The sequence below is a fragment of the Manduca sexta genome, chromosome 24 (genome assembly GCF_014839805.1).
Source record: "Manduca sexta isolate Smith_Timp_Sample1 chromosome 24, JHU_Msex_v1.0, whole genome shotgun sequence".
In the NCBI taxonomy this organism is placed as follows: Eukaryota; Metazoa; Arthropoda; class Insecta; order Lepidoptera; family Sphingidae; genus Manduca; species Manduca sexta.
The window spans coordinates 16442587-16466757 of record NC_051138.1 but is presented as its reverse complement, the minus strand read 5'-3'; the positions used below and the strand labels follow the sequence as shown (position 1 = coordinate 16466757).

The 24171-nt window shown below is 41.8% G+C and overlaps 1 protein-coding gene across 5 annotated transcripts in view; it reads left to right on the top strand.

Annotated features, from left to right (window-relative positions):
• The window catches only part of LOC115450365 (protein nubbin), a 192134-nt gene that overhangs the window by 127352 nt on the left and 40611 nt on the right, over positions 1 to 24171 (top strand). For all 5 annotated transcript variants that reach the window (XM_037442565.1, XM_037442564.1, XM_037442567.1 and 2 more), the window contains one exon: positions 9393 to 9452. In XM_037442565.1, coding sequence (XP_037298462.1) covers positions 9393 to 9452 — 60 coding nt within the window. The remainder of the gene's footprint in view (positions 1 to 9392; positions 9453 to 24171) is intronic.

Genomic DNA, 24171 nt, shown 5'->3' with positions numbered 1-24171 from the left:
GCTTTAAATGTAATAATTTATTGGTTTACAGTTCTACAGATTTTTAAGTGTATCGTGTCATTTCAATTGTTGCTAATTTATCATATACAACAATTTGTTCGCGGCTCCATCCGAAGCCCGTAAAAAGTTTCTCCCAAGACAACCAGCTTTCTATAATGTTGGTTAATTCAAGACTAGCTCTACTTGGTTCCAAATTTCATTCAAATCAGTCCAGCACTTTAAGCGTTTACTTCTAAAGTTTAATAAATATCTAAACATCTTCATAAAATCTTTACAATTTAAAATATTACATTACTAGTTAGGTTTTATAGTACTCCTCGTCTATTACAAATTACTGCGTTTTTGCGTCACTTTACTTATATGCCATAATTATAGACTAATGAGGCATTAGTTAATGATCGCATAAACATAACTTTGGCATAGTTATCGCATATCGGGCAGGGGCCATGGGTTTCGTTGATTTTCGTTGACAACAAGCAATGTGCATTGTGTGGTCCAACTTTCAATGTATCAAGCCAATAGAACCACTCGGGACTATAAGATTTAACATGTATTGTCTCATATTATACCCGGCGTAATGCCATGCAGTATTTTGTAATTCAAAGTTGTGGACGTCGGCGCGGTGTAGCAACAGTTTATGGGCAGCCACTAACTGAACGACCTGTTCTCCTCATTCATTTGTATAAAAATATATGGAGTTATTTTTGCAAGTTTATTTAGAAGCCTTGTCATGTGCTATGTCGTCGGAATACTAAGCGAGCTCACCGCGGCGCTGCCCGACACTCGTCCGTAAGTTACCACTAACACCTGTTCCGCATACAACCAGGATTCTACTCTGAATGTGTTAAAAGAACATAGTATTAGATATTGTGATAAATATTTAAGAAACATGTAACAAACAATTCAAGCGGTACCCTTGGTAGACCATTTACAATGCCGATTTTGTCACGATTAACTGAAAACTGGAAAATGCAATTAACGTCAGTTATATATCCATAAAATAAATAGGTTCGTTGTGACTTAACTAGCTAACCCTACTAAGAACTGTTCCCGCGCGAGGGCTTAAGGTTGCCGTGAAGTGTTCGAAACCCAAGCGTCACACCGGCTTAAAATATGCGATTAAAAAGCTCCGAACGTGTTTCGAGGTTTTAATTTCAAATCAATATTGCTTTATTATAAAATAAGTTTTTAGCCAAAATAAGTCCACATTATACAATATCGTAATGTGAGGCGATATAGTGACGCAGCGCTAAGTGGGCGTCAATTTTTAAATTGCCGTATGAGCCGCGTCTCTGAGACATTATATCTGAGAACTGCGCATTTCAATTTCATTTTCTAAATAAAATTCCCGATGAACAAACAGAGGGGCGTGCATCGGAGCGCACGGCTCGCCTCCAGTGCCGCCCGTGCCTCCGTCCGAACTCCGCACACGCGTGTGTTTGTACATTACATTTATTGATTTATTTCATACGGATTCAATACCGATGACTATTAAACTTTTTATTTAAGTAGATTTCTCTCTGTTAAATAAAGGAATCGAATCTACACACTATCGTTTCAGAGCTCTTGGTCTCGAGATTGTAATGTCACGATAATGATAAAACAACTTTAAACTTTACCGGACCACGCTCTAATATTACGAGATTTCGCTTAAATTCTCAAAAGTCGCTACTTGTTTCGCCGGCTAACTTGAATGGTATTCATTTTGCCAAATATTTTTCGAAGCCCAATCAGCCAGTTAACATAGTTTGATTGTTGTTCATAAAATCTTTTGAACTCGGCTAATATGTTACAGCTACTCTTCAGTGTTCCCAGTCCATAATCTCAAACTTTTTGATACTTTCCTTGTGACGGTGGTTTAACGTCACATAATATGCGTTATATGTTATTAACAATGACATATAACGCTCGATTTCCGTGTATTAAATTCAGTAACTCAGTAAGAAGTTAATATAAAAAAGTGTATTTTTTTCAAGCACAAATACTTTAAAACCGCATATCATTTACTTTCCTCCTTTCTTCAATACTCATGATATCTCTGCACAAGATAGTGTATTAGGTCGAAATGGCACGACGAAATTGATTAAAACTTTTCATAAGTATGAATATGTTGGAACTGTTTGATAAAAAGTTCTGTAGAAATTGCGTGCAAGTAGAAACGGTGTGTAGTAGAGTCGCTACTGCACTTCTCCGCTCTAGCAGCCCGCGTATGCGCAGAGCATCAGTGGCGAATAGTCTATATAAAACGATTCCTACCGGCTTCCTTTTTGTGAAAGTTCCGCAAAAGGCATTTAGGCATAACAGTAACTATGTGATGTGTGGAGTTCCCTTTCCGAAAATTTCATCTTCCGCCACTGCAGTGAGCATAATAAAATAATTATTTGCAGTAGAAATAATTACATATTTAATTAGAACTATAACATTTCTGTGACGATTTGGGGCTTTATATTAAGTGATTATTTTGTAACGTTGTGAATCCATGCAGTTTCTCGTCGAAATGATTACAATATGTGTGATGAGAGGTGTCGGCGGTGACGCGCGGACACTCGTTTGTTAATGAACATAACTAAACAGGTGTGCGTGATTGTGCGTGGGTTTGTCGTGTAGTACGCGCCGCCACACGTGCAGCCGTTTGTGTGGGTGAACTTGTACCCGTTGCGCGCATCGATTTTCTTATATAGGCCAAATGTTACGGCGTCATGTGCGAAGGTCTGCGTGACCCCGAGCCTACCGAGATACTCGCCGAGAGGGCGAGACTAGCGCTCCGAGGGATGTGTGACGCGAGGTGGCTGGCGAACACGGAGGTGACTAGGAGGAGGAGGAGAAGGCGGGGGCGCTGTAGGGATGAACCGCAATTAACCAGGAACGGTCAATGACCCGCCCAACTACCGCTTTGTTCGTACATACACAACAACCGAATGTTGTGACGTGCCTCCCGTCTGTAGATGCGGTACTATCGCCTTCCTGCGACTCGTCTCTGCTACATACTTTATTAATTCTATTCCACGGCGATTAGGCATTATACGGAATTGCTAATAGGCAACAATCAACAATCATAGTATATACATCAGCCCGTGTGCGCTGCCTTCACACTCTTTGAACTTTTCATCGCTCTAATGACGCTGGGAAGCGATGCCTGCACAGTGAGTTATAATGCTGTAATAGTCGTATAATAGTATGTAATGCAATGTATGTATAGTAATATAATAGTAAAATAATAGTATGAGGCCTCGTATTTGTATTCAAATCTACAGCAATCACTATCAATATGGTGACGAACTCGCTGTGGTGGCTCTTTGCGGGCAGATGCATTCTTTTCAAACTCCATATAACTTACGCGTTACTCTAGAAATTTCGAACCATGACTTCTCTCCTCCGTCAGTCCTAAGAAATAAACAATCTATATTATCTGTCCAGGCTAATATCCATCATAATTTCCTCCAACTTTATAGACAGACTACGTAGTTTCCAAATAGCGAAGCCCCAAAAGCGCCACCCCAGCCTCGACTCTACATGTCGCGGGGCGATCGTAAACAAACATCCGTGCCTTTAGATTTATTATAATACGGCCCCGTCCTGCGGGACCGTCCTCGCCGGCCGTTTGCTGTCCGATGTCTTTTATAGAAGGCCTGTACACAAGCCATGGGTCATGTGATACTAACGTTTACTAACACTGGACACTTACACTGATAGATTTAATGTAAGCGCTACCAACATTTAACAAATATTTTTCATTAGGAAAGCAATGGAATTATTTAGTGTAAAAAAATTACGACGGCTTTATTGTATAGGACAATATCCGATGGAGTAATATGTTAAAGGTAAATTTGCTTCAGCACTAATCTGTCTTACAAGGTAACGTGCGGGAGCTGTGCGCCGAGCGCGCCGCATTGCTTTGGTCATTAATAATGCATTGCGGGACGGGGGCGGTAATGAGACACTTGACGAAACGGCTGTATTTTCACAATATTGACGTACATTAACATAAAATTATAATTGAGCGTGAATCGCGGCTGAGTGATGGGCGATAAGTGAAACCGCTGGTATGCCGCGACCGCGGGCGGCGCGTCGAAAGCACGATATGTTTGTGGTATAGTGTTGTCACAACTTGAATAATGTAACAGTGACAAACTACCTACACTCACATTCTGACGTTGTTAGTCCGAGGCATAGTTAGTGCTTTCTAATGCGACTGAGATACTTCTATCGGCGAACACTATTTTATGTGTTACACACATTTAACTGCAATCTATAACCTTATGTTTCACATTTATAAATAGTTAATATTAGGGTTTAGAGCGGGTTCAAATTTAATCCTCTTTAAAACAACATAGTACAGATTACATACATACAAACATATCACATACATCGCATCGCAGTCCTTCTGTGGTGGCAGTTAATACCGCTACGTTGTCTCTTCTTCGCCGAGCAACATACAAGCACTCTTGTGTCTACGGTAATGACACATGGTGAGGTGCAGTGCACTTGTTTATTGTTGTTCAAAAACAAAAATAATGCGCCTTGTGTCATTTACCCAGATAAAAACCTTACTAGATCCTCTTAGATTATTAATGAATCATTAAAATCGTTACGAATGATTGGACGATTTATGGTTATAAGCAAAATAAGTGCAATTCAAAATAAAGGCATTGAACTGTATGAAAGCTTACGGTCAGACATTTAGTAAATATTTGTTTTACTCTACAGTTTGAATCATAAGTTAGGTATTGTCCTTGTTTCGTCTTAAATCGACTCTAAGCACCGTCTCAGTAACTACTTATTGTAAATATTAGCCATTTTAGAGTATAACAATATTGGCGAGGCGTCCGCGCCTGACCGCGCGTGCGTGAGTGTCGGCGACAGGCCGTTTGTGCTGGATCACCGACACGCAATTTCCTTCATGAATATCATCCGCGGCGCTCCTCGCACATCAGCGTCAGATCTGTACCGGGTCACGTGACACCCCATAACATTTATACGGAATGCATACTAAAAACTAAGCTGAGATAGTTTAACATAGCCCGATTGGATACATACATTTTCTAAACTAAGCTATATATTATGTGTTATTATGTGAGTAACGCGAACTAAGCTAAAATAAATTATCTTAGTTCTTGGTCTGCAAGTTGCGTTACACTTCCGAATACTCTGGGTGTTCGTTGTGTATCGCTGCTGGGCCGAGACCGAGCGGCGGCGGGCCGAGCGCGGCCGGCGGACAGCGACAAACACAAAATATTGTAACAGTGAATATTATGAAAACTTCAACATATATGTATGTTGCCGACTTGGTGCTCTCATAATCCATTTAGTTACTTTTCAAGGACCATAAAAAATATTTGAATATATTTGGTGCTACATCTCTAGATCTTCGCGTGCTATTGTATGTATAATATCGGTTTGGCGAATTTCGCATCGAAACCAGGAGAACACTGTTTTCATAGTCTTATCACAATAAGTACTCTGCCACAAGGTAATGTGGTAATATTAGAAGTTTAAAATAAACACATTAACAATCTCAAAAAGTCCTAAGAAACATGTCTTGTGTAGGCATCGTTCGTCAACTGAGTGTCAGCACGCGGGGCTTTCGGTGCCAGTCATTGATTGCTTGCTACTTTTATCTCGTAACTATAATATGACTAGGTTTATAATAACATTTCATAAAGGAATGAAGATTGTCAAGCGATAGAACTTTTTAAATACATAGTGTAATGGGGTCTGTCCATTGCGACCGTACTCCATCACGCAGCGCGGGGAGTCGTATATTCACTGTAATGTAGTGGTAAATAATGAAAAGTATCGGATAAAGCCGCCGAAGTTTTCCTCTGAATGCACACGCAGGGCTGCGAGGCGATAAGGAAAACAGTCCGTGCGGCTCATTCAGCGCCATAAGGGGCGCCCTTCAAATTGGATTTAAACATTGTGAATTACCTTTCTTTGATTCGCGGGTTAGCCAAATGGGGACGATTTATGGAGTGTCCGAGCGGGTCCCAGGGGCGAGTGCCGGCGCCGCTGCAAGATGGACGCGGCCCCGCGCGCGATTTACTGCGCCGGCCCTGCGAGCCCCCACACCGGCCCCGCACCGTCCCGCACCGCCCCGCACCACCCCGCGCCGACCCGCGCGCGCCCTCCGGGACGTGTTGACCCCGAATTAATTTAAAATGAAAAGATATCTATTTGGATATAACGAGCTGTTAAACTACTCGCAGGGTTGTCTGCCTGCCGTGTTATAAAATTGTCCTGCCGTGGCCCGTGTGGCTGTGACCACCATCGTGTTTATCTCAATACGTGAAAAGACTTGCAACTAACTCTGTATAAGGCTGTTCCATGTATTTATGTAAACAAGTCTGAACATAATGCAATTAATCTGGACCTACGAAGAAAACTTACTTAGGTACCAATTAGTTACAGAAATTCAATAATGGTGGATAATATTTTGACATAAATAATTAAACGTGGTAGATATTAGTGATGGTGTGGTCAAATATCACAGTACAACTACTGAATGCGGATCGGTACGCAGCGAGGAGCGCTGCTCTCGCGTTGCTACACGCGCGCCAGCCCTGCCACCTGACCCCACTTTAAATACAAACCAACCCCGTTTAGACCCCATCGGCTTAATGCGATGCTATCTTTTACAACCCCGATAAGAGTGAATTCTATTTGGGAATGGCCGCACCGAGCTGTATGCTCGATTCTGCGCCCGCCGCCAATGACGCTGATCTGCGAAATTAAACAGTCAAAGGACCCCTGTCAGCCGCTATTGTCGTGCCCTACTGTACACCCTGCGCCGTCCATTACTCACGCTGCAACCCTTTCAACTCATATCACAACTAGGCGAAACTTTATTATAGGACGTGTACTTTTGCAAAATAAAACACGTATTGATTCACTAGTCCTTCACAGGTTATTGACCAGGTACATTAATAATGTATAACTGCTCATGTAAAAAATCGTTGAAAACATTAAACAGCTATAAACGAAAAGGTTAATTCGTGATTTTATGATTGTGTGTGTTTTGGGCATTTTGTTTGCAATTCAAAACATACACAACACCATAAACTATTACATATACAAAATACTATACATATGCACTGATACTGGCTGGTAGGACGTTATATTCGCTACATAATAAGCGGATTCCTTTCAGCGGTGATCCGAGCCGCGTAGTGACTAGTGCCAGAGTGAAAGTTTCTATATTATTATTATAAGCTATGTTGCGTCACGTCGCGACAAAAAAACTACATTTCAAATTATAATATTATTTAAGTAACAAAAAACTGACACGGATTTTTAAATAATATTTTATAGGTAAAAGCTACCGAGTGAGTCACTGGTCGGTACGTGTTATCGCTCACATCTTCCTCCCGTTCCAAACGCGTTAACAAGGATGCTGTTTTTCTGTAACGCTTTATTCGACGCTGTTGACAAAACTGAGCAGAGAATGGCTTCAATATTTCATATACATAGTGGCGTGCGTACCGGTGACGGCGCGACAAGCCCACCTCGACTAGGTCTCGGCACAGCGTTTCGGATATTATTTTAGCATCCGTCGAGGGGCGCAATAATTATTTATATTAGAAAATAACACCTTAACAGCAAACAACTAAGGCGGAGTTAACAATTAACAGTTATAATAACAATCTACTTAAGTATATTTGATACTATTTGAAACGTAAGTTACTTCTCTCGACGGCCAAAATAATATTACAATTACTGAACTGTAGAGAAGTGTAATACTGAAAAAGTGTTCAGTGTCGCAAGGTGTCCAATAACCAGCGCGTGCGCAGACTCCCGCGGCCCGCCACGTGACTCATGCTTTTGTTTACCGCTGTTATTTGATTACAAGTACAGTTAGCCGATCTCGCCGCGCCACCTGTCTCACCCACTGCATTCTACAGTCATTGTAAGCTTTTCTTATTCTATATTATTTGCGAGGTTTTGTTGACGCACTGCTCTCTCCGCGCGACCCTCGCCCGCACCAACTCTCATTGTTGTTTACAAAAAAATGCGCGACCGCTTGTTTTTTATTATCACCGATTACATCTCCAGCTAATATTTTTATTTATTCTCAACGGACACTTTATTTGGGAACGCAATCATATTCATGTCTATCGGCACACAATTGTACCATTGTTAAAGAAACGTTTTTCTGCTGTTATATAAATTTTACTGCAGACTTGGAAATTTAATCAATTATTATGAAAGAGTTTAATTTCATTGTATTTGGTTACATGAATTTTAAAAGAAAAAGGCATGCTAGCCTCTCCTATAATATAAACTAAGTGAGTAGATATAAAATAGTAATCTCTAAAATATGCCCATTCCTCGCATTAGAAGTGTAAAATAGCCCCATAACAACGTGTGGTGCGGCTGTTCGCGACTGGTGGCGGTCATTACTGGCAGGTGACTCAGTAGCTCGTTTGTCGACCCTCGCTATAAGCCGCGGCAACCGCCAGCCTCCTCACCAGGGCCCGCGACGCCGCACCACGCTCGCGGTACGCTACACTCAGTTACCAAACGCTGCCTTAGAGCGTCAACCACCTTTTTACTTCGTTTAACAAAGTGTATTTATATATATAACAATGTCGTCATAATATTGATATCGAGGCGACGTAATTTGGCTTTAAAACTAGAGAAGTTTTGTACTTGAACTTTTAAGCTGGGTAATTATTTTTGGCAATTTCTATAACGCAAAAAAAACATAGTAGTGTACTGTAATTTTGGAGACTACATTTCGCCCCCAATTTGATGGCTGTTGATGAGTTTACTTATAAAATTATGAGATCAATATAATACTGGCATTTTTTATTATACTGATCGGATGTATGTCTCTCTAGGGATGGTTTATCCATAAGAGATCTACATATTATATGTTAAAATTCCAAAGGGTTTAAACGACGGTATAATCTAATACAAACAATGACTTACAAGTAACGACAGTGCATCGCTTCACACTAAACAGACGGACAGTGCCGAACGCTATTTTATGAATATTTATCTGCTAGCCGATTCAAGCCCGATTTAGAACATATTATCTTTAGAAATATTATATTTAATTTACATTCACCAACCTGTAACTGTAGACAATAATCATGCAAACTAAACTCGAATACATTCGGTTCGAGATTTAAAGAATCCTTTCTTCGGCTAATCCCAAATGTTTTTCCTAAAAGATCAGGGACGACCAGGCTTTGCGGGCCATGTATGATCACAGGTACTTTATTGTAAGGCGATGGTATAGTGAGCTGTTAAGAAAATAATTTAGAGAGATTGAGTCGCGCTGAGTGAGCGCTGGTGACTGGCGGTTGGTGTTTCTGCAAGAGCGAGGGAGGGTGCTGCGGTGATTGTAGTAGTGTGTTGCAGAGTGTAACATGTGTGTGTTGTTGTTGCAGTGTCCGGCCGCGCTGACGTCACCAGCTTCTTCAACACGCAGATGGTGTTCGACCTTAACGGTGAGTGCACAATACAGTGACCGCCTGCGCTTGCGCAAGGCGATGCTTCATCTCGACACGGAAGCGGGAACACTCAAATTATCTAATTATGTTTTTGTATGCCGCATCTCCATACCGCGCCGGTGTCGGCACAGCCGCATCGCGCCGCGCCACGCGATGTGCTTGCACTGGACTGCGCGCGCACATACATTTATACGGTTTCACTCCTGCTCGAATTGAACATTATCCATTACATATTACTATACTTACTAGTATAATATTGCATATTATGATTATCTAATTTGTTATGCAAAAATAATATTATTGAAAGAAATATTTTTAAATTACTTGTAAACTTGTTATGTGAATTTCTCAATATAACTTATTATGTAAGTGGTAAAGGTACATACTATTCACTGTACAAAATGTCTCACAATATCGAAGTAGTCCATTAGAAACAGTGTATTAGAAGCGCTCTCAGTAAGGATTGAGAGTGGCTTGCACCGCGGTCCGTGACGCGACGAGACAAAACATTGTAATTAAATTAATACAAATTCACAGCGAGCAAGGTTTTTGTCGCAGTCGCAGCGACACCGAAACATTTCTAATTTTCGTCTAGGTTCGTTTTTTATTCGCGTTAATTACGCCGTGAATGGGCTGGGGCGAGTAAAAAGCGTTCGGCGGGCGAGCGCGGCGCGTTTTTGTTCCGCGCGTGCTTCACGGAACTCACCGAGCCGCGCGGCGGCATTGTGCGTGCCTCCGACGCGCGTCACCACCGCGCCGCGGCTCTTATTCAAATCGCCAAAAAAATGTCCCCATCGCGGGCGTCGCGCGTCGGTTACACTCCACAGCGGTAATCACACGCTTTTTGTGCATACGGATCGGGTTAATTGGCGTTTAATGCGGTTAGAACGATTTATCTGGCCGGTCAGTGCCGCCTCGCGTGGTGTGAGCATCCACGATACACTGCTTTAACAGAGCGTTTCTGTCAACTGTTCATTGATGAATACCATTTCGAAAGTCGATGTCGATACTCCCCGTCATACTCATGCACTTGTTACATTCGCCGCGAGTCGAGTGCAATAGACGACAATATTATGTGGTATTAGTGTAGTATCATTACGGGTAACATAATAAATATGATCCTAAATCTAATGCGCTATTCATAAGCTCACGCCTGTCTCCTGGTGTGTGGGCAGGAGTGCAAAATAACTCAATGGTCGGAGAGCTTTTTGCTGTCGATGTTTTATAGGACAAATGCCAATCACTGACAACAAAGCTTATGGCACATGAATCAATAAAATTTTGAGTGTCAAATCTAGAGATGTGTATTATGATTTGCCAAGCCGAGTTGTGTGCCATTACATCGACGTGCTGTTCACTATTCATATTTAAAGTATGACACACAATGCCATCGTTGTGTTTGTGGGGTTCACACGGCGCTTGTGAATGAACGCGGATGTGTGATGTCGATGCGTGTAGTGACGTCACTGTGTGTGACTTGCTCGGTGGTCGCTCCGAAGTGGGCCACAAAAACAGCTCCCACGGAGGGGCGCGGGGCGCGGGCCGGCGCGGCCGCGGGCGTGATGCGGCGCTTTCTGCCGCACGCTCTCTGTGTACCGCCACTGCCACTGCCGCTGCCACTGCCGCCGACTGGGCCGTCAACAAACCTGATTGTTTCATAAGCATTTGTAAACGTTTTATCTTATTTCCTTTTATCTACAAAGTCTTAATTTTTAAGGACTTTCAAAAAGTACATAAAAAATGTTTAATTTCGTTAAACTTTACGCGTTACGCCCAGTGTGTCGTTTACAAATAATTTTGTAATCAACTAACACAGCCGTAACAATCGATATTATATGTCCTTGTCCACTACAAGTTTGAGTAAGTAACTATTAATGCATATGGCGTTCAAATAAAACTATTTTTGGACAAATTGTATAAATTGCATTAAATGTCGAACATATGTGCAAGATATTAACATAAATCTGTACAGAAGGCGGTGCGGCGCGGTGGAGAGTGGCCACAAGTCCGCATCACGACCCGAGGTGTGCGGCTCGCGGCTCGCAGGCAGCACGCGCGAGCGTAGTTACTGCTCATGTTGACAGCTAGGCAATAATAGCTGCTCTACCGCACCTATTGTGTGGTTCGCAGCACGCGGCACGTGCGGACAGCGCCTATAGCTTCCGCGACTTCACGCTTTGACATGCAATGATATATTAAATCATTCACTTGTAGGTTATATCATGTCAATTAACCAACGTGCAATTTAAATCATCAAATAATAAATCATTCAGATTTGCGTTTATATTTAGGATGATCTACTTGACGGCATAATAAAATAAAGGACCTAATCACATTAGCAATAATTTTGCGCTAAACTATTCTCGCCTATACAGGTGCACATTTCACACCATTACGATCAAACATCCGTGTCGAAATGATATATTGTATGTGCATAATTAATTTATTTAGTACAGTCCCAAAAGTGTTTGTCAACACACAACATCGAGGTAGCATCGTGAAAAATTACAAATACAATATAACACGGTGCAAGAAACAGTTTTGAGGTGTACTATTTGGGTGTCATTATGTAAGGTATTGGTCAAATTTCACGGGTGTTACCGCTCGCCGTCTCCCGCGCCGCGACGCACTTGTCCTCGAGTGCGCAGAGCCCGGCCCCGGGCCCGTTCCGCACGCGCGCACTCCCCGCCGCCGTGCACCGCCTCACCCTCCACACTCCTCCAGCACTGGGCCCTGCATTGTTACCCTGATGAAAGATTCCAGTCTGCGACAAATTCACATAGAACAATCTTTATTATTTGACTTGCGTGGCATTACATAAACATGCAATTATCTGCTAATTAACAAATGTTTATCATATTTTAAAACTTTATGACATTTGATGACCCATAGATTAAGCTCGGAGCATCTTTTTGCCTTTCATCTTCGGACTGTCATTGCTGATATACTTAGTGCAAGTCCAGAAGATAAGTTAAACTAAGATCTGTATTACCCTCGCCGGCGAGGACCGTGGCGCATGTCCTTCCCTCTCATTATATATTATAGAGTATTCCTTCCCTATTTCAATATTAGTTCCGCTTCTCATTCCCTAGGCCTAATCCCGTCTCTGCTGTCCTCTGTACCTGCTAGCCCGTACTGGTTCTCAAATATTTCACCAAAATTATTTGATTAACAATTTAAATCATTTTAAATATCAAATGACGGGTCATGAGAGCCTTTCATATTATGTCTACGTGGCGAATAAAGTTAATCTTTTTATCTAATGAGACAAACTTGTTGGTTTCGAACCCAAAGCCCGCGCGCTTTTGACTTGTTAAAGCGTACTTATTGTTAATGATCGCTTTGATACTGAAAGAGAACTATGAGAGTAAAGCTCCACAGAAAGTTTTCCACGCCGATGTGTAATATAGCGCCTACCTACATGAGGAACTCTTATTTCACAAACTTGCTAGCTAAATGCTAGTTCGTGTAATCCGTTCATTATAATGTAATTATTATTATTCAAAAGCGCATTATATTTAAGCCAGGCGCGAGGAGCGCGCGTGGCGATATTTGGCAATGCGTTGCAGCACTCTCGCACCAGCCAGACTGCCAAACATGCACCTACGCCTATTTGGAGAACAATGTGAATAAGTTGCAATGGTCTTGCATAGTAAACATGATATAGCAATACTCGTAGGTTTCACAGAACAGAATAATAATCATTCATTAAGTATTAGTAATTATTAGGACGGGAGCCTCACAGTACAATCACCAATGACCATTCAAATCATTAATTTGTCCAGCAAATATGCTGCTTTACCCGTTTTACGCATCTAGATGGGACGATCATAGAGCGTTCCGAACGAGTCGCGCGCGGTATGCTCCTGGCTCGCTTAGGATCATAATATTTCTTCGTTGAGAGTCGTCCGTTTGATTCGCTTATAGCCGATCTTATCGAATATTTTGGGATCTCCTAAGCCGACTGATACACCACTGGTAGATGAGCATGTCGTCAGCACGTGTTTACTGTGCGCTCGGAGCCTGCTGGTACGGGGTGCGGACGGCATCCCGGTGGCTGTCACGCGCGTGCTGCGGTTTATGGCTACCGTGGTATGGTTAAACGCCTGATATGCAATTTGTTCTATAATTTATTATTTATTGTGGCGCAGGTCGCCGCCGCTTATTATTTTTATTACACTAATTCAGCGGGACCGGTAGTGGCCGGCCCATTACTACATTACGGTATGCATATTGCGTTTCAAATCGAAAGTTGTGCTCGCCCTAACCGTCTGACCGCACGACGGTTACCACTGGTATGGTTACAAGAAGGCCTCATTTACACGGTGTTGTATAATACAAAAAGTATAGCGCATTAGACATGCGTGAGTCACAACAAATCATGTTATTATATGATATGATAACATCAAGGAAGATGGTAGCTATGTTTAAAATGTTAACTGCCTCGGTGGCGTAGTTGTATTGCATGTCCGGTACAATAGCGCTCTGAGGTCCTGGGTTCGAATCCCGGGTCGGGCAAAGTGATATTTGGGTTTTTCTGCTCAGTATCAGCCCGGAGTCTGGAATTTGTGCCCGATATGGCGATAGGCTCGCCCCTATCACATCATGGGACGGAACATACTTGGCGAAAAGTGGGTGCCCTAGTTGCGCCTCTGCATACCCCTTCGGGGATAAATGCGTGATGTTATGTATGTATGTAAAATGTTAACTGACTTAAGACTAGAATGTCCATAAAAATATATATTTATATATTTAGACCGTTATTGACGGACCCACGCATGTTATGTACGTCGGTTCTGGTGGTGCACTCGCAGGCTTGCAGTACCTACTTACGGTCCCACAGCACGGCACCACATTTGCATGCGTGGCGAGGGCGCGGGCGGCGGGGCGGCGCGGCGCAGGCGCGGCAGGTAGCGGCGGCACATCTGCTGTGTTTTTTCATCACCTCACCTTCGATCGTCGAACAATCGGGCGCATATTTCAATACATTTTCAATGGTTTTTGTCGTCGCTTGCGAGATGCGAATAATTGAAGTTTTTAGTATCGCTGCACTCCGCTCTGCATCGTGTCTCGCCGTGCTCAAACATACATACTTTACACGGTCTATAGATTTTCTAAGGTCGTATGGTGAACATATTGACCGATATTCGCGTTTCCCTACATTACACTGAACATCCGTTTTAGTTCTGCATTCGTTAAATGTCAATTAATTTCAAGAATTCCGTAAATAACAACATAACTTAAATTCCTAGATTATAAATAAAGTTTAAGAGCACTTTAACTGCATAACAACCGAATGGCGGACTAGACAAATGGTGGTTGTCAGTTCGACTATGAACCGACGACCATTTATACTACACACTATTTTTGCTAGCATAATTATTATAATATTAGATTAAATAGAACTTTTGGTTCATAGCTAACATAGAATTTTTATTAATTAGTGTCGGGTTTTCAAGACGAATGTAGGTTAATGGAAATTCATTAAAAATCACATCGCCGTGTTTACAATGTAAAAGTGCATAAACTGAACTATTAGGGCATTAGTGTCTACATATTTCTATGAATATACATAATGTGATCTAGATCCATTAGGTTGATATTTATAGATGATGACGCGTTTCACGTGGCTATGTTCGTCATCGGGTGTGCCGTCTCTGCAATATGGTGATCCATCTTTATTGATAGTACTATAAATGCAAAAGTATATAGGGATACTATGGAAATTATTTCGGCTAAAGCCTCTAGTCTAGCAAGCAATTAATATTACTGTACAGATTAAAAAATATTCCCTTTTTAGTCACTCACGTGTTGGCAGCAGTCCCAGCATTAGGCTCAGATTTTTGGATGCAATCGTGTAAGGCAGTACATGACAATTTGAGCATAAGGCTCTTATCAAACATCGTGCCGCGTTTGTCACCATCTGCAACGTGTAGGAGTGCAGCAAGAGGTCGGTGACTCCGCGCCACTACATACAATGGGGGTTTAGTTTTACTCGTCACGAGCTCGCCGCTGCGCTGTTCGACTGTGTTTGTGAGACCTCACCGCTTTAGTTACCGTTGAATCAGAGACTGCTTGACCTCCGACGTTACCAACTGCGCTTGTTCCACTCTCTGTTAAGGTGGCTCAAGTAAGTGTGTAGTTTCGTAAGCCCAGTAGCACATGCGCATACGAGATATTTAGTTTGTAGGTACTAAACAGTAGTTCGTACCAACAGGACCGTCCGAGAGGTCTTTAAGTGGGGACGCTTGCGAGGCATCGCCGGTCGTGCAGCTCAGCGAGGCCCGCATCGTCACGACTGTAATGATCCGGTAACATAATGCCGCATGCGTATTGTCGCTTTACGAGCCACTTTGATATATTAGCTTCGGTTTTGGCAGTTTTTGCCCAAACGAGCCGTACCTGGCCTCTCATACCTGATGCGTGCACAAAAAATATGCGTGCCACTACTGCGGCCCGACGGGGAGCGCGCGCGGTGGCCGAGGAAGGAGGGGCCAGGGGGAGGGGGGTGTCATAGATATGTATGTAGATACTCTTGCAATTTTGTATGATGACCAAGATACTATGCATAACAGTTGTCACGAACATTTCTAACGTACAACATGTTTAGTAGAACTGCGTCGTGCTTACCACGCGCGAGTGGGGTCGGGGCAGTCAGTAGTTACTACACTAACATCTATTCGAACAGATTTGTCCAAATATGCACCACAGTATACAGCAACATTAATAAAAGTGACATTCTACAAGAATTTACGTGTGTGATACTGTGTTCGATTCATATTTATAATGTACTCGTGTTGTGGACAGACCTTTATAACGCTCGGTAAGGACTGGGCAGGTAGCGGATTAGCACTCCACGAAATATTATGCACGTATGCAAATCCTTTGTGGCGGCGAGAGCGCGGGGCCGAGAGGGGCTGACGTGTCGGGGTACTCTACACGCGATTGTTATCTGGTGATCTTGTGCGAACGAAACCTTTCAATTCTAAGAAAGCACACAAATTGCTCCGAGGGACGTCCGTGATTGATGATTTTTGCCTAATACGCATTATTATGCTTTTAACTAAAAAAACTTATAACGATCTTTTTTCATTTGCAAAGTTACTAGAAACTGCGGTATGCAATAAATTTCGTTTTGTTGTGCAAGATCTGTGAAGGCAGCGGACACGATGTAAATCGGCGCCTCAGTATTGCTACATGACATATAATATAATCTTACTGTTATAACGGTTCAACTGTAGCCAGGGCGCGCGGCAGAACATGCCCCCAACTCTACAATACGACTCAACTTTTCTATCCTATGAATGAAGTCATAAAGGACATGTCCAGTTATTGTATGGGTACTGGTTCTTTATTTCGAACAAATTCCAACCTTTTTAAATAATATCGTGGTAGAATTGTCATTAGCGGATATAAAGGCAAAATAAATCAAAAATTCTATTTGCAGTTATTCTTAGAAACAAATAAATATTTTTTTGTAATTTTTTGTTTTTTTTGTCCAATGTAGCAACATTTACATTTCGAAAGCATTGATTTGAACGTCTCTTGTTCGTTATTTTCTTGTAATAGTGTTAACTTTGCATGCACATATTTCAGTATAAAGTAAATTATAATAATATATTCTTCGATATGTCCGTATCTAAACATGATGTAGAATCCGGGCAATACACTATTCAAGCATGTTCTAGTAATATTTTGAGAGACGCAGTTCTGGGTAAATCGTGTTAGAAAACTCGCACAAAATGGCTCCGACCGGAGACCTGGAATTGAAACTCAGCATCTCCCACTGCACAGACATTAAGTTAGAGGCGATTATAAATTTTGATTACAACGTTTATTTCCCTTTAATTAAGTAATAAGCCTGCTCAAAAACCAAAATAAATAAATGAAAAGTACACTTTACATTAGCAGACGGTCCGCGTATGCGCCATAATATTTCAAATTATTCAAATACCAATCATACACTGTTGCTAATTAGTGCCAATTACCATACAAATATGTTTGTTATGTTATTCGAGACCGAATTGTACACGTCACGGTGCGAGACCTGAGCGCAGACGCGCAAAAACTGAAGCAACTTGCGGTCCCGGGACTCGTCTCGCCACCGACCGCTCGGCGGCTGCGGCCTGCGGCTCCAGGCTCCCGACAGGAACAAGCGCGTCGCGCATAACTACGGTCTAAATTGTTTAAAAGGCGTGCAAAAATAGGGTACTGTTGTAGTGGTGAGTATGTCCTTGAGCGAGAGCCCCGTTAGCGAGAATGGGCGCTCACGGCACTGGGGTGACCTAAAGGTCCCGCGGCCGCGCTCGTCCGGCACTGTTACCGGGGCGGGGAGTCGAGGGCGCGGGGAAATCACCTGACATTTCAGTTTTTGCGTGCGCTCGGGGGTGAATAATGCGCCCTATAGACTGGCCTAAGTCTGAAGCGAGTGGGAGTGGGGCGAGTCCGCGGCGCCTGCGCATCATTCACCCGCAGCGAGCAGCCATGGACGCGGGTGAGTTTGCCATTTTTACTCTTATACACCAAATTATACTTGCTACAAGCGATCGTTACGACTGATCATAATATTGTGGCCCCCCACGATGTCTCTCGAATTGATAAATTGTGACACAGACAGTAGCTCGCTTCGGCGATTTCGCTGTGATTCACTTTCCTCCTCGTACAACTCTCGACGTCGCTCTGTTATTATTTCTGATGATGTTTCGGTTTCTAATTACCCATATGTCCCTGTAGCCTTCATACTACTCTACCGTATTAACCGCCGCGTCGCCTCGCGTTGTTCGTTAACAGGACCTACTAATTGTCCTACAGCACCATTGCATTCCTAATTACATCCAACCCAGCTCAGTCCTCTCTCAGACTGGAGCACTCGGCGTGGCATGGTGGTGGTGCAAGGGTGCTGGCCGGCCGGGTCGCGGGTTGGCAGCCTCTCCGGCACTGCGAGTACCTCGTAACGGACCGAACGTCCCCGTTGTAAATGTTTACAGTTAAGGCGTCACGTGAAACATTGTTACTTTTTAATGCAGCTCGGAGAAAGCAATACGCAGTAAAAATTTGTTCAGTTTGTTACGGAACTTTCTAATTTATTGCTCAAAGGAACTTTAAAAAGGAAACAATTTAGTAAAAAATTGCACAAACCACCAGCCGCGCCTCACAACACACAATAGTTTTACAACGACCGTAAAAGAAAGGTCTTTTAATATTTACATTGTTTATTGTCTCACGAGTACTCTCTTAATTATACAAAAAACTGGCGAAATGATAACAGTGCTCCTTTTATGAGCGGCAAGTAGCGGGAACTTCGACTATCAGTACACCGACTCGATCTGCGATACGATTGTAGGTGTCGATAGCACGGCGCGGCGCGCCGCGGTGGTGTCGCATTGTACGCACGGCAGCACCACACGGTACCTGTTTACAAAACATTGCATAGAATGCGAGCCTGATGTCGGCGGAGGCAAGGGTCCGGTGGTGACACGCCGGGGTGACCTTTGCGGGTCCCGTTAGCGGCACCTGCTGGACGTTAGGGTCCCGCTAGGCGCGCGCGCCCGCATTAATTACTCGTATAATAGTGGATCGCCTTAACGGACCGCCACCGCGCCGCTCCCGTCCCTACACCCGCGCTATTGCATTATAATGCTCAGTTTAAGGCATCGATTATCTATTTCGATACCTATGGTTAACATAATAACTCTGACAGTTATTACATGAACCGAATTAACCGGCTTAGGCATGACATTCAAATAGTTATAAATTTGTTAAATCCAAATAGACGTCGCTGTAGCCAAATTCGCTTCACACTGAATGTCTTGCAAATTTACAAGACAGGCACATACATACTAAAAATCTGGAGTTGAGGTAGTTTACATATATTGCGGTCTGTGTAGAACAGGGTGTCTGAACGACGTCTGCTGGACATTCTGGTTTCTTATTATTAGCTTTGGGTACCATTATTGATGTGAATTTTTAAGTTTAGTGGACTTAATTACTTGACGACATCAAAACAAAGTTGGAGGGCGCGCTTCATGTGTCGTAGTACATTATCTATCATTGTCATAATATTGAGCCGAGGTCGTCTCCTTAAAAAAACTTTTTCACAAAAAATTTAACCGCTTTCAAAAACCACTAAAAATCAAACAATAATTTAACATAACAGGTTAACCAACACCACAACACGCTAGATAAATACATGAACAAGTATATGGAAACAATGGACGAAGTTAAATTTTAATTAGTAACCCACTATAGTAACCACTAATCGATATTACCATTATATATTTATTCTATTAAATTATTTTTTGATATTTAATGTTTTTTTTTAAGTCGATTAAAAAAATGCATTGAGAAATAATAGGATCCACGATACATATTCAGTAACCACTTATAAATATGACGTGCTCTAAAAAACTTCATAAAATCAATATATCCTCTATTTAGAACAAATACAATTACAATTTATATTTAGTAAAGCTTGTGAACTAAGTCGTGATAGTACACAGTAGTGCAGCATGAGTAGTGAGGGTTCAAGCTGACTGAGTGATGCGTGTGTGGGAGCAGCCAGCTGCCGGACCGAGGGCCTTGGCTTCGATCCTAATGCGTAACACAATATGCGTAGCAATTCTTAACGTAAAATAACAAAATTGACATTTATATTATGTTAATGCGTATGATTTATGATGAAATTCATGTAATTGACAAGTTTCTATAGAAATTCATACAATGGATAAAGGAACTGAACTGCTTAACTAATAGAACTGTATGTCATATATCAGATATAAATCTGATCACACGTGTATCTTCAAAGGCCTAGGCAGAGATGTAATTACTGCGCACAGTCACAGCTTACTGAACGTATTTTTAGTCCGTACATATCATAGAGATATCAATAGCTCTACACACGTATTTTTTCTATTTAAATTTTTCTCAAATTTAGATTGGCTCGAAGTTTAGACCCACTCTCTTATTAGCTTCATAAAATTTGTATGACATCAATAATTTGACATAGATTTCTACGCCAGAGTTCTATAACTAACTGTATTGTTTAATCTCTCACGTATAAAACAATCGTAGGCCATACGTATTCTTTGGCGTATCACGCATGAGCCAATTATATGTAACCAAAATCTCATTGCTAAAAAACATGAAGCATTATTCTATGGAATATATTTGGTTAAATTCATCAAAATAAAAAGATTTAATTTGAAGTTTAGTTAGAAGTGTCATAGAGCATGGCCGCGCGCCGCCGCACCGGCATGTGACAGTGACGTCACAATCGCACTGTGTTCTATACACGAACATATTGAAACGAGTTTCATAACATGCTGATTAACAAAGGGTATATTAATCGTTTATTATAATATTACAGGACAAGATTTGTTAAAGTCCTCACGGGCGCAACTGACGGCGCAGCTATTCATTAACATAATGAGTTTATGATGTGGTAAAAACAGTACTCAAAGGCATCTAGAAAAACTTCGTATCAAGTATAATATCGAAAAGATAATTGTCAATTAGGTAAATTACTTCACCCACACTCATTGACATGTGTGAATATCAATTTAAGTAACAGTTTTAACAAGTACGAAGCACATTATGTTTCCTATTACGATTTCAAAGTGGGCTCTTTAGCGCGGCAGTCGGCGCACGCGTGGCGCTCGGTGCTCGGCGGCAGTGGCTCCCACGCCGACGTGCCGCTGATTTGAATCGAGCGCGTACGTGTCTCCATTTACATGTGATCACTCAGCCCCGAGCCCCGAGCCCGGCGCGTCTCATCACGCGTCTTAAGGGGTGTTGACAGGCACCAAGTGCGCGGCCTCCGCTACTGCACTGTATTACATAAACGAGGCAGTTGCTCTTGCTTCATGTTAGACATCATTCATATTTTACCCAATACATGGTCCATATTTAGAGCATAAATCAGATAATATTGTATTTGAGCACATGTTCGCAGGCTGTGCTATGCTGTTTGCTTTAATTTTACTAGCCCCACTCATGGTGTCAGTGCGCTCTGAGAATGTACTATTAACAGAGCATCACTTATTAATATTTAAAAATTTTAAGAATTACAATTATTGACGTATTAAAAGTGATTCGTTCTCTTTGGGATAGGTTCATCTTATTTTCGGTCTTGACAAATATGATCGGCCAACCGTGTCTTCACTGAACGCTTCTTGCATCTCTACCTCCTCGTTCAAGAATACGGGCAGACCTAAATAAGTAAAAAAAAATTGAATAAAATAGACACTATTGAATCACACCATAATAGCGTTCATTATGTAGATGAGTGGTCCCACTCGAGTCCATGCGTACGGTAGAAGTTTACAAGTGTAAACTATTTTACACACAGCGCGTCTCTACTTCGTAGAGAGAATTAGCACTAACTCTACATATCCTAAAGTCAAGTGTAGCTCCCCGCGCCGTGGCGGAGCGAGCCTATAGGCATTTTAATAAACTGAATGATCCCATTTCATGAATTTTATTTCTTAACACGCCCGTTTTTTAGAACCGAAAGTTATAAAATACTAGTGCGTTGTACACAGGTACAATAAAATATTATATTACCACTTTGACTTTCATTTATCTCGTACAGATCATAAAGATGAGAGAGGCCGCGGAGCCGACGACCTTCAAACACATGCAAATAGGCGAAAAACAAGAGCCCGTCCGAATCCTCAGCTATTCAAATTAACTATAATGAACGCTCGTACACGATGCATACAATTAAGCGATTTTTTGTACCCAACATAAATAGCGCAAGTTTTTCTAAGATGAGTGACGTAATCGCAGTTCGCACGTTATCCTCATCCGATGTACACGACGTCTTAGCCCGAACTATAACATAAAGCCAACTTTGTCTTACGTCTAGGTACGACTCGAAAAACTACTAAGTACCGACTGATTTATCTCAAAAAATGTAGTCATTTCTGCATATAAAATATGTGAATATGAACGTGTCACTTGTTAAAAGAAGAAGAATATAAAATAGATAATTAGTACACAATAATTACTTGTAATAATTATCTAAACGTTTAGCGTGAATTTAAAATTGAACCGATGTCAGCCTTAGACCGCAAGTTGCGCCCATTCATAATACACATACTATCCTATTAATTAAAAACATTAATATTAAGTATAGATACGTAATTTGTGGATTGTTGCTACTAAGTTTCGTATGTATGATTTAAAGTAATAGGCAAGTGAAGTCTTTTAGCCTGGAGTTAGTGGCCGCGATGTGGGTGTAGGTGGCCGCAGGTCTCCGGGGTCCGGTGGGACAGTGTAACGGTGTAACGGGACCGGGCGCCAGCCGCTTCATCTCGGGGGTGAGTGACATGTGTTGATATTTGAGCCGCGACGCGTGCGCACCCTGCACCTGCGCCCGCGCACACGCCCCGCCTTGCCGCTGCACTGTGTGCGTACGCGGGGTCAAGGTCGCGCCACAATTATCTTGTATCCTCCCAGGGTAAAGTAAAAAAGTCCATACCAGGAAATCCACACAGATTGTCACTCTCCCTGATACCCTGTCCCCTAATTTTGTGATTACGAACATGAAATAAAAGGCAAGAGAAAGATAATTGCGTAAAGATCGTACCCAAGTACCTAGCGGTGTTGATGCAATTAGTAGTATCCGACATGAGACAGTCAACATGCACAAGATTAGTTCAAACATTAAATATTACTATTGTTAATTCGATAAGGCAGGATTAGTTGTCAGAATGGTGGCCGTATTAAAGCTATGTATACATATTCACTTGTATTCACAAAAGACCAAAACTGTACTTTAAATGGAATGATCGTATTCGAATCATGGCCGAGTTAATAAGAGTTGCTTATTTTAAAAGAGAAAATATTAAGATATTTACATAAGCTCACATTACGCAGTCACACAATATAAAAACTAGATATTTACATTGCTTATTAAATAATTATTATAAACACTCACCCAATTCGGGATACACAAGGCTTTATTTGAATGGAATAACCATTACATGATCACTAATTAACAGATTGTAATGTAGTAAAAGAACACGAGAATAATTTTGTTAAATTAGATTCTCTCTTCCCCTTCATAAATATTATTATGATGAACTTTATGTTTACATTTATAAATCCTTTATATATATTTTTTCTCGGGATTAAATGTAGCCTACGTCCGTCGCAAGGTCTCAAACTATCTCTATGTGAAATTTCATTGAAATCGGTTTAGTGGTTCAGCAGTAAAAGTGTAACATAGAGACAGACAGACTGACGGACAGACTTTCTTATTTATATTGTGGATGGAAGTATAAGTATGGAATATGGATATGGATATGGATTGTAGGTAACATAGTATATTGCGTCGCTTACGTAGCGAACGCGCATTCGGCAGTATGACGGGACAGATGAGCGCCGAGTGAGGCCGATGTTTTCTTCATTATTTGTTACAAATAGTTGTGGGAGGAGCAGATAAGTGCGTCGACGGTCCGCGGTCGCGGTCGCGAGCTGCGGGTAATGCGCCGGACGTGCCATGAGCCGCGCCGCAAGGGTGCCGTGTGCCGACAAATAATATCAACCACATTAAGTATTATCGCGGTACTTTTTTGAGCATCATGACTACATCTTATTGTATAAAATCGTCTATTCCGTAATTTCCTATAAATTTATGTTCAAAATACATCGACATCAGTAATATAAGTTATATTTGTAACCGCATACTGTGTAATTAACGCGCGATCAAGGC